The sequence below is a fragment of the Protopterus annectens genome, chromosome 1.part0 (genome assembly GCF_019279795.1).
Source record: "Protopterus annectens isolate FY-2018-M chromosome 1.part0, PAN1.0, whole genome shotgun sequence".
NCBI lineage: Eukaryota > Metazoa > Chordata > Ceratodontiformes > Protopteridae > Protopterus > Protopterus annectens.
Window position 1 is genome coordinate 123823216 of NC_056725.1, and position 19500 is coordinate 123842715.

Genomic DNA, 19500 nt, shown 5'->3' on the forward strand with positions numbered 1-19500 from the left:
AAAATTCATATTAATGCAAGACCTACTATTCTATTATCTTTCTAAGTTTATAAGAGCAATATTTAAAATTTTGCTTATTTTTGGGCCTTTGTCCCACTTCTATTTATGGCTTTGTACAGATTTCCTGCTCTGAGGTTGAGAGGTACGATACATGTGTCAGGGCCATCACCATCAGCCAGAGACATTTCAAATTGTGACATACTCGTTGTATTCCACTTCCTCATGTAGTGACTCTGGATGTGTCCAAGCAGGGCAAGGAGCAGTTATGCAGCGAAAGTGTGCAGATAATCCACCCCCCCCCCCAAGCTAGGCACATGTACTACAGTGGCTTTTTATCTGTCTTTGACTTTGCAGAATGTTCTGGTTTTCTGTCATGTTTTTATACTGTTGATTTTATGTTTCTTATTATTCAGAAAATGCATGTTGTTGCAGTACCTGTTGGTGTGTGTTTAAGTAGCAATGGTGTAATGACCATCAGGTAAGCTTGTCTGAGACTGTAAGATGCAAGTAAGCTTTAATAAGCATACTGTTAAAGAATCACCAACATTGAAAGCCTTTTTGTTGTTGCCATGCAGAGAATATTTGCATAACTATATAGTGTATAAGCCTTAGGTATTGAAATGCATATGACAGTATTTGTAGTAAAGGACAGGATTACAGTATTTTCTGAACCTCATTACATTTGTTGGAGACTTGGAGTCATCTTTGCAGGCTTTACCCATAAACTAAACAGAATGCTGATCTATCATGTGTGGTCCATAACCTGTGCAATAATTCTTTGAGCTTGTTTGTTGTTTGCTGTTCATTTTGTACTTTGATCATGTCTTCCCCATGAAACAAGTAAATAGCTGTTGTCAGGCAGCAGGTCTTTAAAAGTCTTTTTTGGATAAGAAACATTTTTACAAGTGGGGGTATCACAGAGATTACTACTTTCGGCATGTTACTTGGTACTTTTATAAAAGCTGAATATAAATTATAATTAGAACTGCAGTACAAGGAGAAGTGGTTTGAATTGAGTGCTGCTTGTTTTTTTATACTTGGTTTTGATTGGCATTCTAGTAATGCATTTAAAAAGTAATTTATTTTTTCATCCCTCACAACCTTTTTGTTTCCATCTAGATAAGCTGCCATGTAGCCAATGCACTGAAATATTTTTGATTTGAAGTCACCAGCAGCCACTGTTCCTAATCCATGTATTAAGCAGCAGTCTGTTAGACTGAAACTTCTGAGATACATGCAATGAGACTGCCCATGTTTCTGTATGCATTTAGTAGTGTGCACCTGGCTATAAAGTGGCCTTATAATGTGCCAAAGAAATGAACTGAGAACTGGTGATCACTTGCATGTAACAGACATGCCAGTTTAAATAAGTTATGGTTCTTTGTTTTGTGCCTGATAAGCAAATCCAATAGGGCAGTCAAAGAGGCAGTAAGAAAACTACTAAACTGATAATGGTATATTCTGCATTACATTCTGTATATGGCTTGCTTTGTGACCAAACTTTAATGCATTATATGCCAGCATGAAGAGGGGGATCAGTAAGGAACACCAATCTTCCTCTTAATTATATAGGTAGCTATGGCTGCAGTATATTACATCTTCTTATGTTTTACTATGACACAACTAATACAAAGTGGAAAGGCAGGAAATCTTCCATTGTATACCAAAATAACAAAATATGACAAGGTCATACCATGAACATGGACATTTGTACTAAGATGACCCTCTAATCTAAGTCAGGTTTGCAATGATTGTGCTAGACAATCAACAGGAGAAGGTTAACACCTGCACTACACCTCAAGCAACACATAGCCCTTCAAAACCCACACCATCAACAACCACACATAGTAACACCAAACCCACATATGCAGAGGCCCTTAACATTAACCTGCCCAAGCAACAAGGACCTCCGAAGCTGAAATGCAAACAAACACCAATCACAACCAAAGTGACACATAGCTCACAACACCAGTGTGCCACCCAACAACAGACCCTAAGGCAAGACAATGTACCCACCACTTTAGTCATAGGTGACTCTATATTCAGGCACACTGATGTCCCACTCACCAGGCTGAGCAAGGAGAAAATTACAGTCAGCTGCCTGTCGGGTGCCAGGATCCACCACATAACTCATGCACTCAAGTCACTCCACAACAAGTACAAATATGACTCTGTCATTGTCCATGTTGGAGTGAATGATTTGAGACGTAACTTCCTGAACTACATGAAAAGAAACATGGAAGAGCTCTCAGATCATATGGCCCAGGCAGGTATGACCCTTGCCCTGAGTAGCATCCTGCCTTTTCCCAGAATGATACCACAGTATAAGGACAAAATGATTGACTTTAACAATTGGCTAAGCTTCTGGTGTCATTCAAAGGGGATCCAGTATCTGTCTGCCTGGGATGACATGATCGACATACCACAATGCTTTGCCAGAGACGGTCTGCACCTGTTGCCCCTGGGATTCAGGTTACTGGCTATAGCTCTTGCCACCCCTATGGTGCGTTTTTTAGGCAAGGTTCAAAGGACAAAACCACCACTGTAACAGATACAAGCATGCAAAATCTGAAGGTAATGCTACTCCATGCTAGAAGTCTAAAACTCAAAATGCATTCTCTCGAGGCACTCCTAAAAATGGAGAACATCGATATTTGTGCAGTAACTGAGACCTGGTTCAAGGCTTCAGAGAGCACCCCTGCAATACCAGGCTACAACTCTTACCACACTTTTTGGCCACGAAACCAAGACTGAAACACTAAAGGTGGAGGAGTATCCATATTCACCAAGGATAGTCACACCTCCAGGCTAGTTGCCCAACACAATGCATCTGAAATTCTCCAGGTGCAACTAACACTAGGTAAGACTGCAATCCAAATTGTAGCTTGCTACAGATCCCCCACCATGCCCCAAGATTCTCACTACACCTTTCTAAACATACTGGAAAATATTAAGATACAACCAAACTCCCTAATACTGGGTGATTTCAACTACCCTGCCATTAACTGGGAAAACTACTCGGGTACCAACACCTTTTCCCAACGGTTCTTGGAATTCATAAATTCCAATGCCCTGGATCAACTAATCCATTGTTCCACCAGATAAATATCCTCACTAGAGATGGTGATATGTAAGCAATCATACCTAACAGGGAGACAGTACAGAGCAATGGTGCTCTTCTCTGGGTACAGAGGGCTACATAAGGACAGCCTTGAAATGTAATTCTTTACCAAATGATAGAGAAGTTGAAATGTCTGGAAATCCCAGCTTTTATTTAACTGATGAAGTTTTAAGGTATAAAACTAAATATTATGTACACTAAGTTACAGCTACCTTGGAATTTGTGCATTGATAAAGGGGGGGATTAAGGGACATTATGCCTCCTCCCCTCAAAGGAGGTTCTAGGCATTGTACCCCTAATGGTCTGTTTATTAATCCTTTGTTTGTGCTGTGCTAAAGAAAAGATTTGTGTCTGTATGTGTAAATCGCAGTTTCTTTCCTGCAGCACTCTAGGAATTAAAATCCACGTTTTTGTACATTCTAGGAATTCTCATTCAAATGACACTGAGGCATTCCATTATTATTATTATTAAGGTGTGTTCTTAGTCCCTATAATGCCTGCTGTTCTATATTGTACAGCTTCTCTAGTTCTGCTTTACTGTGATGAAAATCAACTCATGTCTGAGGGACAGCCACACAGAGGGTCTGTGGGTTTATGACAAAAGGTGGAAAAGTATGACAGATCCACTTTGTGTATGGTTTGTATATACCTTAGAGTTAGATTTTATCTGTTAAACTTATCACCATTTTTTCAAAAATAAGGGAAATATGTAAATGAAATGACTTGCCATGATATAAAACAAGCTACACAATATAAGCACTTTGCTGATTTGAAATTGTAACTATTTAAATGAACGGCTAACATCTTGCAGAACTTCGTCTCAAACACTACACAGCATTTACTATAACTCTGCAACACAGCCCTTCTTTACAAATGTACATACAGACACCAACAATAGCCCCCCCCCACCACCACATCAAGTTAAGTATTATTAACTACTCTAGGTTCAGAAAATACAAGAAGCGTTGGTTATCTGGTGGCATGGCAGTGCTCAGTTTAAAGGGAAGCAGAATGATAAACTCACTAAGAGCCTTAACGGATAACTATACACATAGCTTTTTGTCATGCTAGAATTTTTTCTTCTGTATGTGCTATCACATAGAAATAAAGAGTGACTAAGCTCTTCTCTTGGTATTTTTGAACAAATCAGTTTCTTCAGTGCATAATGCTGGGACTTTATATAACTTGCAACTGATTTTTTATTAATGTTGCTGTTGTTGTTGTCTTTCGGCTTTTCCCGGTTAGGGGTCGCCACAGCGGAACTCCAGTCCGCTAATGATTGGCAGTAGATTTTCACGAACGCTGAGGTGCCAGCTCGACGTTCAACCTTCAATGAAGGCACGCCCATTTACACATGTCTTTCGAACACCCGCCCAACCGAACAAAATGGGAAATGTCCAAGTGTTTTATAAATCCTTTTTTTGTTTTTCTACAGTTTGTCTTGGTCTTTTGGCAGTTTTATAAATCCTGCATCTTTGGTTTTCTTTGAAATGCAGTTTATATTTGAAATGCAGCATAGAAAAATATGTGCATAAGACTGCATAGGACATTTTTTTGCATGGAGCTGCATTTAATAAAGTGTAAATTGTGAAAGAAAGAGTAAATACCTTTTATTCTGTGGTAGAGGGGAAACACAAACACATACACACACATTCGGTCCACCTCAATGGGCTACTTTCTGTTACTTAAGGCATTAATTTATGTAACTGAATTTTTCTTTTCTTACTTATAGCATTATGTTACTCACTTCAGGTCTATTGTTTAAATTCAAAGTTTCATTAATATGACTCATTGAGTCAATGAGAGGAAGTATGGCATGGAAAAACTTTGCTAACAGTGGGTCTCCATTGATGACTCATCCTAGAACACCCATCCAGAGGCCAGGTGGTGTGGCCCTCTTCCTGGGAAACAAGCTTACAGTAGCCAGTTTTTAGCCTTTGTTTAGCTCTTTTTGAATGTGTCAGCCCTAAGAATAGTATGCCTTTCTGAAACATTAAGCTCACTTTTGTCACCGGTCTTCCCTGATACATTTTGCACTTTCTAGCTAATGGTAGAGAGGGACATAATTCTTTTAACCTTGCTATTACTGAAGAAATGGCAATCTAGGTAGACATTGTTCTTGCATAAGTATAAACTGTCTGTTGGAACACTTTATTTTATATATCTTGTGCAAATATGTACCTTGTCTGTATATTTAATTTAACAAACTGTATTACTTGGTTTTCTTTTAGTGAAGAAATGAATTTAATTGTAAAAAACTGTAAACAGGACTTATTTGTTGATATAAGTATAGTACTATCAACTGGTGTGGGAGTGTTGGTATCTGCCTCTTGTAAAGACTGCTTAGCTAAAACTACCATCATTTTTATATATAATTTGGCTTATTTTTTAACTTCAACTTGTGTATGCCAGGCTTGGTTTGGTTGGTGGCAGTAATAACCATAAGGCAGGAGGTAATTTTTGTGTGTGTGTGCTGTGTGTGTGTGTGTGTGTGTGTGTGTGTGTGTGTGTGTGTGTGTGTGTGTGTGTGTGTGTGTCTTTCTGTCTGCTTTCTATATGTCAGTCTTGGCACATATTAACAAGTACAGTTATGCCAGTATACTCACCAAATACCTGAGACAATACATATTCAAATACTAGGATTATTACTGCAAGTATCGGACATATCAAAGGCTACAAAAGATACAGTCACAAGCTGCAGCTGTTAAGTACAGCCTGGCTATAATACTTGAGTATTGCACTATACACCCTACTTTTTTGTAGCCCCAGAAGACAGTCATACACAGACTGTACCAGCAAGTGTTTCTGAGAAAGGTTAAAGGGGCTTCAAAAGCCTGTAGTGAATCTGTCTATAAAGAATCAGAAATAATCATATCAGTATGCAAGTGTATGATTCATAAGAAACCAAAAAAAAAATCCTATATACAGACAAGTGTAAATACTAAAGAAGACAAAAAGCAATAGATGCAGTATGTTAGTTAAATATGTAACATAATACAACAATCACTTCAGCTATCAGTCTGTCATCAGATTTATGTGCAGAAACAGGAAAAGAGGTTGGGACTGTTTTGTGTCAATAATCTCCTGTGCTAATTGTAATCACACAGATTTGCTCTGTTTATAATAACATGTCTACTGCACGAATTACAGAAATGTATGGAAGGAAGCCAGACAGCCTCACGGCATACCTTCACATCCCGCACATGAGCTAATGGTGTAGAGAATGCCCTGAAGGACAGCATAAACAACCTGTGCTCTAGCTCTAGGATGGACAGTCAGTTTGTAACACTAAGAGAATGTGCCAGACAGCAGCCTCATAAATACTCTGGGCAGACTCATTCCAGAAGAAGACTGCTATGGTTTTTACCAACATGGTAGACTGAGCATTAATATTCACAGTCAGAGACTTGTTATACTTAGCAAAATAATCAAAAAAGGAAGACGTTATAATTATCTAAACAAAGTCAGTGCAAGAAGACTTGTTTTACTTATACAGAAAGGATTATCTGATAAGTGGTTATTTGCTGGGAGGCACAGTGATGCAGCTGGTAGCATTGTCTCCTCACACCAAGATCTTCTTTGGTTTGATTCTCTGCTAGAGTACCTTCTGTGCAGAGTCTGTATGTCCTCCCTATGTTCAGATGGATTTCTCCAAGTGCTCCAGTTTCCACCTACATTCCAAAGACAGGCAGTAGGTAGATTGGATACTTAAAATTAGCCATAGGTATAAATGTGCATGCATGTGTGTGGTACTGAAGAACAACTGCAGCAGGGTTAGCTGCCCAGTGGTGTGAACATTGGTTCTAGATGGTTGCCACTTTTGAAGTCACACCATGACCTGCTGTCAAACATGGGAAAAGGAGGTTGTGCATGGATGGATAGATGAATTTGATAAATGGTCAACCCTATTATACCTTAAAAAAAAAAAAAATATATATATATATATATATATATATATATATATATATATATATATATATATATATATATATATATATATATATATATATATATATCTTGTGGGACTGTTTAGTTATTTCATTACAGGCACATATCCAATACATACAGAATCCATTCATACCCAATGTTCTGTTAAAATGAAGAACTGTAAAGGAACGGGTTACTTCAGAGATACTTCAGTAACCACCTTAAGAATGAAGTAAGCAGTTATTCACAGAGACACTCTGTCCTTGTGGAGAACAGCTTCTACTTAAACATTAGTGCCTGCAGTTTAAAAAAACTTTTTAAGGCTGAAGTAAACATTGACAGAAGAGGGGTTTCCACTAAAAGATACTTAGCAGTAATGTATTTATAGTCTCAAAGGAAGACAAAGTCATATTTTCAATAACAAAATTCAAGTCACATGCAGGAGAAATGGGATCCTTTGCAGGTTTCAAGTTAAGAAAATAAATGTTTTTCAGCAATGCCAGAAGTCACAGAAGGGTATACGGGTATACAATGGGAGCAATGTCTGACACCTGAACGTTGAGTGAAGAAGTGGTCAAACCAGCATTAAAAAAGAAGTCAGACTTACAAAGATACTGGTTGTCTTCAAAGTTCCATTAGATCTGAGGGACTCTGCTTGTGAATGGTCTCTTTGTACAGGTGGACTCCCCAGTTCTAACTTCCTGGGTGCTGTCTGTGAGCGAGATGGCTATCTACCGTGTAACATAAGGATTTATACCTAACCTCTTGAGTTTGTCAACAATGCCTAAGTGCAGTATTGTGTGTAATGTCTTGGCCGGTCATGGTTGGCACTGTGAACCATTCTGCCTTCATCCATTGCTTTGATGACCTTCTCAAAGAAGTCCACCAGGCTCAGTAGGCATGTCCTGCCTATGACGAAACCAAATTAGCTTGGGTCCAGTATTTGGAGGTTTTCTATATTGTTTCACTGATTTCTGAGTGTAATTGTAATGCTCCATGCACTTCACTGGGTTATATGATAAAACAGTGTTAAGTGGAGGATTACATTCGAAGAGGTATGAAATCAAAGACTGGACTGGCTTGAGAATATTATGGGATAAATTTATATCTAACTATGCTAGGAAAGTGTTAGAAGAATAAATCAGGCAAACAGTTAAACAAAGAAGAGGAAAAGGGTTTGAAAAACAAATGATATGCAATGATTTTATTGTACTTATAGAAATCAACAGCATATATGTAGAGTGATGAGTACATGATACAGCTTGTGATTAAACAAGCAAGAGTAGTATTTGACATAGTACTTTTAGTACAGCTACATTGATGTACAGGAAGATGGTTAGGGGATTAAGACAAAGGTTTGGAGAAAAGGCTGTGAGTAAATTGGAGAAAGAAATGGTGACAAAGTGCAATGGATAGTGCGGAGAGAAAGGTGAAGGGAATGGGATATAGCTGGGTGAAATTAGGGAAGGTTGCAGGAGGAGGAGGGGACAATAAATAAAAAAAGAATAATAAACAGGTTAGGGAAGGATACATGTGTAACACTGTGGTCATTATAGAAGAGAGAGAACAAGTGAAGTACACGAGAAGGGTGATTATCAGTAGAAAGAGAGCGAGGAGAAAGGATGAGTGTAATAGAGAGAGAGAGAGAAAGAGGGGACAATGTAGAGGAAAACTGAACAGGACAAAGTGCAAAGAAGTGTGAAGAAGTGGTGGTGACAAAACACAGAGGAAGGAGGGGAGATGTGGACTGGGAAAAAGACAGAGTGGTGGAAGGGAAAGTGAGTGGAGTGGGAAAAGGAGAAAGGAAGATAGACTGACAGCATATAATGAGGTAATGAAAAGGATGGGGTATGGGGCAGCATTAAGGTAGTTACATGTGCATCTTAGGAATAGAGGCTACTTTTATTTTTCTGATGGTATCACAGGGTAGAACAATATGTCAGGTACAGAGCTTTGTAGAATATGCACAACAGGAAAAACATTTGCTTTAGTTAAGGTGCTATAGAGATATTTGAGGCATGCTGACTGTACCATAAACCTTGTTTAATAAGATCTGAAAGTGGTTACAATTGATAAGGGCCCCACATTACAAATGGAAGTGCATATTCTATCATTTGAATTTGTAGACCTTTTGCATTGCTGGATCTTGTTTTTTTGTTAACATATGAGAATGTTGGATCAGGTGAGCAAAAGACCCTTATGTTTAGCAGAAATGAGACTGAGGTTTGAAGAAAAGGTAAGTTGTTGATGAAGTTAAAAGCCTAAACATGATCAATATGAGGAATCTTTAGAATGTGTTTAGTTTTTCCAGAAATCATCATTTCATTGTTTTAACATTTGCAGACCATCCTAAAATGTTGATGTATGAGTGAGCATTTTTCAAGTAGGTTCCAGGGGTGGATGAAATATTATATTAGAACAAAAGGAATCAAAACACAGTTTAACCACATTGTTAGCAAAAAACAAAGTGGGTATATCATGAAGTATGACCCTGAAGGAACTAATCAAACCTGTGGAAAGCAGACGACCCTTGACCCAACCTAATCATGGTATCAATCAAAAATCATGGCAAAAATTAGGAGGTGTCGCACTCAGCAGGATAAATGACCATCCATGCCCAAGTCTACTTAAAGCCCATACAACAAACCCATAGAATCAACCTGCTGGATACATTTGGGAATTAAGACTAGGCTTGAAAAGGCCTCCAAGGGGTTGTTAGCCTAGTAATCACCTAAGTCCTTATGAAAAACCTAACCAGAATATGACACTGTATCCCCTCTTTAATAACCTTAACAAACAACGGCTTTAAAAATATTGACTAATTTTTATCTTCTCCTTTTTTATCATCTTATAATATGGAGGTCCATTACAATTTTGGCTGATATACTGTCTACTTTTACCTGCTGTTTATTTTCTCTGCCTCTTCTGTTGTTATTCCTTTCTGTAATTCTACACAATCTTTTATTAACTTTTGCTCGATTCATAATATCTTCAAATTTTATATTAACAACCCATTGCTCATACTTTAAACCATCAGTGGAGGTACTTACTCTTTTCTAAGGCTTACAACAGATTCTGGTTATGTCTTATAGTCTCTTATTCTTTCTTTATTTTTAATATATATTTTCACATATTTCCCCCCAAATCATTGTGAAAACCTTTTACCTTTGTTTTATACTGTGCTTCTTTTGCCCTTACATCTTCTATTCTAAATTAAACATTTCCTTAAATACTACCCATGACTGACTACAATCTTTGTAGAACACTCTCATCCTTACATATTTACGTGTGTGTGTATTTACTAATTGGGTATAGCACCAATGAACAGGGACATTTTTTTCAAACACAGCCTAGGAGCACTATCTGATTAAACAGTTTGCTCAGAGTCATAGCAGTCAAATGGACACTGAATGAATCAAACTCTGTAGTACAGGAGGCAGGTCATAATTCTTTGGGCTAACTGCCACACAACTGCAAGATAATCTTTCCATAGGATCTTTCTAACCATCTCCTTTTACCTTAAAATCTCCCAATGTAATGTCTTTCCAGGGTATTCCAAAAGTCTGTATGCAGTGGCATGTAAATATTGTGTTTACCTCTGTTTGTACACAGGATGGACATTAGCACAATTTAGAAACTAGAATCAGCCTAATGTTAGATCTTATTCAGATGGCTTTTATTTGTAACAGCCAGAGAAAGGGACATTGCATACAGAACACTTAGTGCATCTGTACCTATGCTACATCCACACTATGCTGACCTAGGCTTATCTATGATAGCAATTCTTAGCTGCATAAATTTGTCTTTGTAATAGTTAAGACCGGTTAGCACCTGACATGCACTATTTTACCCATGTACAGAGTATATCCTAAATTCTTTGGAAAGGATTCCATAGGTGGTTACTAGTCTATTGACTCAAAGGTATTTATAAGCCTAGCCATGTGTACCCAATATAATGCTAGAGAAACCCAATATACAGGATCTTCCCAAGACTCGAGATCTTAGTTAGCAATGACTGCCCATACCTAGAAGGGTCACAGGTGAAATCCCCAGCAAGAATTTATGGTTTCCCATCCAGTCATACAGGCTGCACTTACACAGGGTCATACAGGACTCTGTTTGATATGAATTTGTAGTCTATTGCAGAGAGGTGACAGCCTCTGAGAGACATATCTGTCTCTCCAGCAGGTCCTATTTATGTTGTAGTCCCAGTTAAGGCCCCTGGAGCAGGTGACCCTTGTCCCATTTAACTTGCAGATGTGCAGATTAGGTTTGGATCCAAAACTGCTCTGTAGGCCAAGCACAAATCTCCTCTAAGTAGTCTGTAGGCTTCTGAGTACAGTGATAGTGACTTCAGTCAGTCAATGTATGACGTGCTGGAGACTCTGAATTTTCTTGGCTAGAAATCTCTGAAGTCTCTCATGTTGCTGCAGGTGCTGGTAAGGTACATATCAAAGAGAGCACTGTACTCAATTATTGGCTGGTTGAGGGTCAAGTACAGGGGAGTTATGACCTCTTTCACTCTTGAGGCAATGCCTATCTTATCACAGTAAACACATGGTGGTCAAACTTTAGGCTACTGTCAACTTGCTTTCCCAAGTCTCTCACTACTGAGTTGTTGCTAATGGTATTATTATTTATATGATAGTCTGCAGGGATAGTGTTTTTACCAAGGGGGATAATAATGCATTTTTTAGAACTGAGTTTGAGTCCATGGCTTTGGCACCAATCATTAGTTTATGTAAGTCCCTCTTGAAGTATATTGACATCGTTTGAGGATTCAGTGATTGCACCTAATTTAAAATCATCAGCAAACTTAGTCAGCCACAGCCCCTCTGCTTTGGCCAGAACTTATGAGAAGTATATTCCAAACAACAGGGGTCCCCAGCACTGACCCCTGTGGAACTCCACTGCTGACAGGTCTGCTGGTTGAGGTAAAGTCCACAACTCTGACTGAGTATGATCTGTCGGTGAGCACATTAGCAACCCATCTGACAACATAAGGGTTGATATTCAACTGGGAGAGTTTATCAGTAATGCCCGAATGTGGGATTGTGTCGAAGGCCTTGGCTAAGTCAAGGCAGGCTGTATGTACAGATTTTCCTTTATCTGAGGCTCTGGTGCCATTTTCAAAGAAGTCTACCAGGTTTAATATGTGTCTCATCCCACGCTTAAAACTTTTTATATCAAGTTTCTTAATTTACTTCTTTAAGGTTGAGTTTCAGTTTATTTTTTTGATGTGTCAGGACAGAATTTGGTCTTGCGCTGCTGATGGGAAGATAGTTTTACTGTTACAGGCCATCTATCCATATGTAGTAAATAAGACTATAGTTCCAGAATGGTCATCCCACCCAATTACATTCCAGACTGCAGGATGCCACAGATGATGGACACACAGGGATAAAAGAAATTAAGTTCTTGCCCAATTAAATGTGGTCAACTGGCACTGATATAGATATGGAAGCATTAACCACAAGACATGGTAGCTGTGAAATTATCTAAAATGCAACCAGCATTTCAAGAAAACGTTTGCCTGAAAACAATACCAGTGGATATTATCCACAGTCCAAATCAGAAACAGTTAACGTTTTTAATAACTTAGGTGATTTAAAGCACTTTAGGCTTGTAACTAAGAACCCAGTTTACAAATGAAATGTCAGGAAATGTATTAAAAAGATTGGCCCTATGATAGGTAGTACACACAAAAGATAGACAGCTTTCTTTGTGCTTATTATAATGCCATATATGCAGCCAGTAATAGTACACTGAAGATGTTATTCCCGAATAGAAAACTGCATTCCTGATGGAACTTTGTGAAACGAAATACATTTTAAGAAGTATAGCAGATCATACCTTTAACCACAGAAGGACAGCCCTTTGTGATGGAGATTCTGGAGTTACACTGCCACAGTGAAGGGCATTTCATGAAGATTATATCAGATCACTGTTCCAAGTCCTAAGGGGACACATACATGTCCTCTGTGCCTATCAAGATTCCCTCAAAAACTAAATATATGAAACACTAAATTGTTGATTAAGAAACAGTAAATTTGCCATTAAAACAAGTCCTAAAAATTACTGCTTTAAGTAAATAAGCCTTGCTAAGTAATATGTCAGTGCTATGTGACAGTTCTGTGAGAAATGAAACCATTATTTATACTGAAGATAAATAAGAGGTGTTCAGTGATGTCAATTCAGAGGGAAATTATGTTAACCCAAGTTAAATTATATCTGCATTTGAAAAGGTAAAACAAAACATATACAATTAAGTAACAAACTTTACAACTGCATTGTAAAAGTGCAGAAATGTACCACACGAGCTGCTTAACTTGTGATATCTTCTTTGTTTTTATTTATTTATTTGCTGACTGGGGTAGAGCACTGATCTCCATGGACCTTTTTCAGAACTAGCCTGCGAGCAGTGTCTGGTTAAGTGACTTGCTCAGAGTCACGCACTTGGGCAGTAGAGGCTGAGGGAATCAAACCCTGGACCAATGGACCACAGGAAATAGCTTGTTAACAACTCTTTAGTCCTCTGTGCCAAGTATCAGCTGGGTAGACCATGTAAGCAGTAGTTACTTTGAATAAAAGAGAAACCTAGTAGTGCTGGTCTCTATGTAGTTACTGATGCTTTTCTGAGAAATGCTCATTAAGTCCCGTATCTAATGTCAGTCTGACAGGGATGAAGAGTGAAGCTCTACACACCCCACCTGTTGTCACATTAAAGAACCAGATTTAAAAAGAGGCTTGATTACCCATGGGATGGGGCAGATGAAGTGGTGCAGGACAAAATATCCAAAGTCACTTTCTATATCAGCAAACTGAGTATCTCATGCTGCTTTGGCACAACAGTAAATGACATATATAATTCTGAAGGGTAACCTGGTTAGATGATGGCAGGTATGTACAAAGTGTGCAAGTCACCATGTACGCACTGCAATGTGTCTTTACATAGTCAGAGATCTAAGTCATTGTGTGCATACTTCATAGCATCCTTACACATTAAACCTGACCTAAAAATGAAGATCTCATGTAGCAGCTATAGAGAAAACTGAATGCTTGCTAAGTGCAGTTTGTCAAATATGATTTTACCGAGATGCCAATCATTCTGGTCACTCCAGCTGCAGTGCAATATCAGCCTCTCCCTTCAACAGCCATGACCCTTTTCCTCTCCTCCACTCAACACCCACAAAAGTAAGCCTGTAGTGAAAGCAGCATTTCTCAGTGGTAAAGCATCTACTCTGACTCAGTGTTATCTCATGACACAAAAAAAAACATACAAATGCAACATTCTTTTGGTTCTCATTTAGCTGCCTTGCAATCAATACACTTCAAAAGTTGGAAATAAGCTTCCTTTCCTAAAGAATCCTCAATTGTATATCATGTATGGCATCTGTCCTGCTTCTCCCAGGGCATCTCTGTGCTCCTTAAGGTACACAGGCTAGAAAAACACTGGGTCTCCATTTCTGAAAAATGCACAGCTGTCAGATACATAGTCAAAACAGTACCATCTGGCACTGAACAATATAAGCAACTAAAATCTGTTTTCATAGACAAATTTTTTAATTTACACATGTTGAACTTGTTCAGCAAAGAAGTTGAGAGGTATGCTTTGAAGAAAAGTGAAACATAGAAGTTACCGGTCATCCACTTGTCCTTGCTCTAGGAGATGTTGTCCATCACTGATTATTGAATGCAGAATCTGCTGACGACTGAACATTTCTGCTTGGAACAGCTACAAAAACACAAAACAAAAAAGGTAAAATGCAAAACTATTATGGACAATTATTTCCTTCAAATAATACAGTCAAGTTTCTTATGCTGAGGTATATAATTTGCAGTGCATAATCATTAGTTAGGAAGGTCAGATTGAACAATGAGAGGTTTCTACTTGTACCTGAAGAAATCAATGCACTCAATATAAATTCTAAAAGAAATGAAAAGCAATCTCATACTACAAACACAAAAAGTTGTTTTCTGCTTCTCTGTGAACATGTATAAGACAAGAACAAAATCCCAGGAAAATTATGGTGGGCTGCTTTACCTCCCCCAAAGGACCTGTCACTAGTGGTATACCCTGTGGTTTGGTCCTTGAGACACTCTTCTTTTACATTTACTTCTCAAAGTCAAAGCTACTGTTAAGGGTTTACGGCTGACCAAGTTTGCTGATGACTATAAACTTGTTGCCATTATAAATGTCCCACAGGAGACCAACATTCTCTAAGAGGGCCTTCCAAAGCAATAGCTGGTGTCAAACCATGGACTAAAACTGAATGCTACGAAATGTATAACATCAGTCAGGCATGAAAACCCTTGTAACTATCACACTGACAACTCACTCCTTTAAATGAATCCAGTAGTTACAGACCTTGGAAGCTATGTAGACAACAAACTGTCCTTCATTCACTATGTATTCACTATTACAAGAAAGTGCCTTTTCATGTTCAGCTGATTACTAAGGTTATGAAATCCAGGTCCAGGGATGTGATCATTCAATTCCACTATGCAGTTATCAGACCAACCAATGAGTATAATGTATCCTTTGGTATGTACCTGCCCACACATTTGACACAACTCAAATGCTCACAAAGCTTTCTTACTAAGAAAATCAAGGGACTAAATTGTTAAAACTATGCAGACTGTGTCAAAGCCTTGTCTCTCTTCTTGGAGTCACAAATCATCAACAGATCATACTGTCAGACCTACTGCAAAAATGCAAGTACGGTAGGACCATAAATACTCACTCAAGGGATCTAAATCTCTTTTGCAACATAAATAAAATATGTTGCAGGGATAGATACATATCACAAAGAATGCATTATCTTTGAAATAATCTTACTTTCCATAAAAAGAATATGTCTCTTATATTACTCAGACGTAATGTGGATGAATGGAAAGATATCCACAAATTTACTCCATTTTAACACACTTGTTCCTCATGGATGTGCACCGATAAATGTTCTGCTCATCTCAGAGTTATTACCTTTAAACTATAAGGGTGAAAAAGTATATAAATGTATGGTTAGGCATCTAAAGATCCTCATGGATCATTAGCCTAGTAAATACCTACGAGATTATGAATATACTTTCAAAAGGGATGACAACACATTTTTTGGCATTGAGCTTAAGGTCATGGTTCTGACACCAGTCGTTGGTCTCAGTGAGGCCTTTCTGTAGGATATCAACATCACTTGGGGAGATAATAATAGCTCCCAACTTACAATCATCTGCAAATTTTGTCATCCAGAGTCCCTTCGTGTTGGCCTGGACTTCAGAGAAGTAGAAACCAAACAGCAGAGGACCCTGTGGGACTCTAATTGTGACTGGTCGGCAGTCTAACTTGGAGTCAGCTACTTTCACAATGTGGGTTCTATCTGTGAGCCAGTTTGTAACCTACCCAGTGATACAGGGGTTGATGCCTAGCTTAGTTAGTTTTTCTATGATTCTTGAGTGGGGAATAGTATCAAAGGCCTTGGCCAGATCAAGGTATTCTGTATGAACCACCTTGCCTTCATCCACAGCTCTGGCGACTGACTCCAAAAAGTCAACCAAGTTGAGCAGGCATGATCTACCCTTCACAAAACCAAATTGTGTGGGATCCAGAGTTTGGAGATTCCCTATATCCTTGTTTATTCGGTCCATGATGATGCGTTCCATAGCTTTGCATATCAGACTCATCAGGCTAATGGGGGCGATAGTTCCCAGGGTCTCCTCCTTTGTGGAGAGGAATGACTGTAGCAGTGCACCATTTGGTAGGGACAAAGCCTGAGGTGAGGCTGTGACTGAACAGGGCACACAGGTGAGGTGCCAGTTCACACTGTAGTTTATGTAGAACACAGCCAGGGATGTTATCAGGTCCCACAGAAGCTGCATTCTTGGCCTTGGACAGTGCTGTTTTAACCTGTGTAGCAGTAATACTGTATGCTTGGCAATCTACTGGTATTGCGATTGGTCCTTTGTGGGGGGGGGGTAAAGTTGGCACTGAATTTGTAGGCCAGTATATTGGCAATATCTGTTGGCTAATATAGCAGATACCATTGTGCAGTAGTGCAGACAATTTTTATCATACTAATAAATTCAACACTAGAGGGTGTAATTTTGCATTTTCTATTTTTAGTAATTACTTTTCTGGCTATAGCAAGAACAGACCAAAGAAGAGGCACTAGGGGTTTTGGATTCATCTCAGGAATTGGAGCATTAAATAAAACTAAAAATGTAGAAATATTATATCTATCTGACCATAGAGCTTGAATAAAGTAATTAATTTCTTTCCAAAAAGGGGAGATAACTTCACATTCATATACCATATCAATCCAATCAGCTATTATTTCAGCATCACATCTCCAACATTTAATTCTATTTGATTTATACATAATTGGAATTTTAAGAGTGAGAAAAAGCTCTGTGTAAAAATTTCCAAGTGAAAAGTATCCAATATAATGAAGACGTAGTTTTATCTGTACATTTTAATATTCATTTCTTGTATTCTTCACAGAAGTCTTCGTTATTAACTTTTCAGGAGTAGTTCCAATAGGAATTGTCAAAATACGTGGAATCTAACTTAAGAATTTTATAAATTTGTGACAAATATGACTTATTTTCATTGCATTATTATTGATATTTATTAAGAATTCCAATATTTGGGGAATGATTTCTTATCCAGGTTAAATATCTTATTTAGCTCTGTATTCACAAAGTCTCTAAATATTTGTAAAATTAACCAGTTTTTCAGAATCTTGACTGCATTTAGACATTAATTTTTCCACAGTATACATATCAGTACCATTTAAGAAATGATACCAATAAAGTAAATTATGTTTAAGAATAGGTACTCATATGCCTTTTTTGGATATAGTTTTGGACATCAGTAATGGCACTCATTTAATAACTTCTGTTAATAGAAAATTTGAAGGGGGTACTCATTATGTCCATAGTAATAGTGGACATCCCCCCCCACACTATTAGTTCTTTGCCATATGGAGAAATGGTTAGAATTTCTCGTTTATGTAATAACAGTGAATCTTTTTATAAAGAGTTACAGTTATTATTTGATGCTTTTGTTAAGAGAGGCTATAATATATACATGTTAACTGATAGTTACAATAAACTTAATGGCAAACATAATAGAACAATGGTTTCATCTTATAAAAATGTTTATAATTATCAACAAATTACCAAGGTGCAACAACAAGAAAAAGAGAACATGTATTTTGTTACTACCTATGGTTGCTTCACAGCAGAATTTATAAAACTTTTTTCACAATTTTGGGAATATTTTAGTTCCCTCAATAATGTTAATTCTTGCTTGAATGTAGATTTAAAATTTTCTTACCGAAGAGGTAAGAATATTAAAGACTTTTTGGTAAAAAGTAGATTTAACTTTCCGACAGTATCAATATCAAATGGTGTAAGGAAAATGGGAACACAGCAGTGTGGCAAATGTAAAGCATGTCAGTTTGTTATTTCCAGTTTTGCTTATATTAATAATAGTCCCTTTGAAGTGAAAAACAATTTTAATTGTAACTCAGAGGGTGTCATTTATGCACTTAGCTGCCCCTGTAAGAAATTTTACATAGGGGAAACAAAAAGAGCATTTAAAGTTAGACTTCTAGAACATGCAAATGATATAAAAAATAAGAAAGAAGAAAATACTGTTGCTATACATTTTTTAAATTTTCACAACAGTGACAGTAAGGGGTTGAAGGGTTGTGTTTTAGAACAAATTAAATATCACTATAATGAAAGTGACAATATTAAACAACGTTTGCAACATAAGGAAGCTGTATATATTTTAAAATTTAAAACATTACATCCATTTGGTTTGAATGAAGATTTTAACTGGAAGATGTTGCTAAATTGAACGTAATTATGCAAGCTAATTAATTGTTTAATTGAGTCTGTTGTTTAAGCATTTTGGTATATATATGGATAGTATGTGTGTGTTATTTGTACTCCTTGAAGGCTGTGGCCGAGTCGTCAGAGTTCTTTCATTAAACTACATTTGGTGGATTCTTCTTTGTTGGTTGTTCTTCTAAAGTAAATTATGTTGTTGTTTCAATACTAGCATTTTGTTGAAGTTATGAGTTTCTAAGCAGTCATTTATATATGCAGTTGTAAACACAGAAAATATTAAGTCTTTAATACAATGGTTAGAATATGTGAACTTTTGGAAAGAGGAAATTATGTTACTTAAATAGGGAATTTGAGAAGACAGTGTAATACTATTTACGCAAAAATATTTTAATAACCAGAGAAATTATTAGGGATTATTTGTCTATGACTGGTTGTGATATATTTATTTACTTATAATATTTGTTGAACTATTTGTTTCGATTTTGAATCATAAGATGAATTTATCCATAATGCTATTATAACTTTTGCAATTGTTGAAGTACCATACAATTCAATATCAGAGGATCCTATTCCACCATTATCCCAACCTTTTCTGTACC

At 37.5% G+C, this 19500-nt stretch overlaps 1 protein-coding gene across 3 annotated transcripts in view; it reads right to left on the bottom strand.

The window, feature by feature from the left end:
• The window catches only part of SYNE1 (spectrin repeat containing nuclear envelope protein 1), a 2173401-nt gene that overhangs the window by 847642 nt on the left and 1306259 nt on the right, over window positions 1–19500 (bottom strand). For all 3 annotated transcript variants that reach the window (XM_044089035.1, XM_044089189.1, XM_044089105.1), the window contains one exon: window positions 14689–14783. In XM_044089035.1, coding sequence (XP_043944970.1) covers window positions 14689–14783 — 95 coding nt within the window. The remainder of the gene's footprint in view (window positions 1–14688; window positions 14784–19500) is intronic.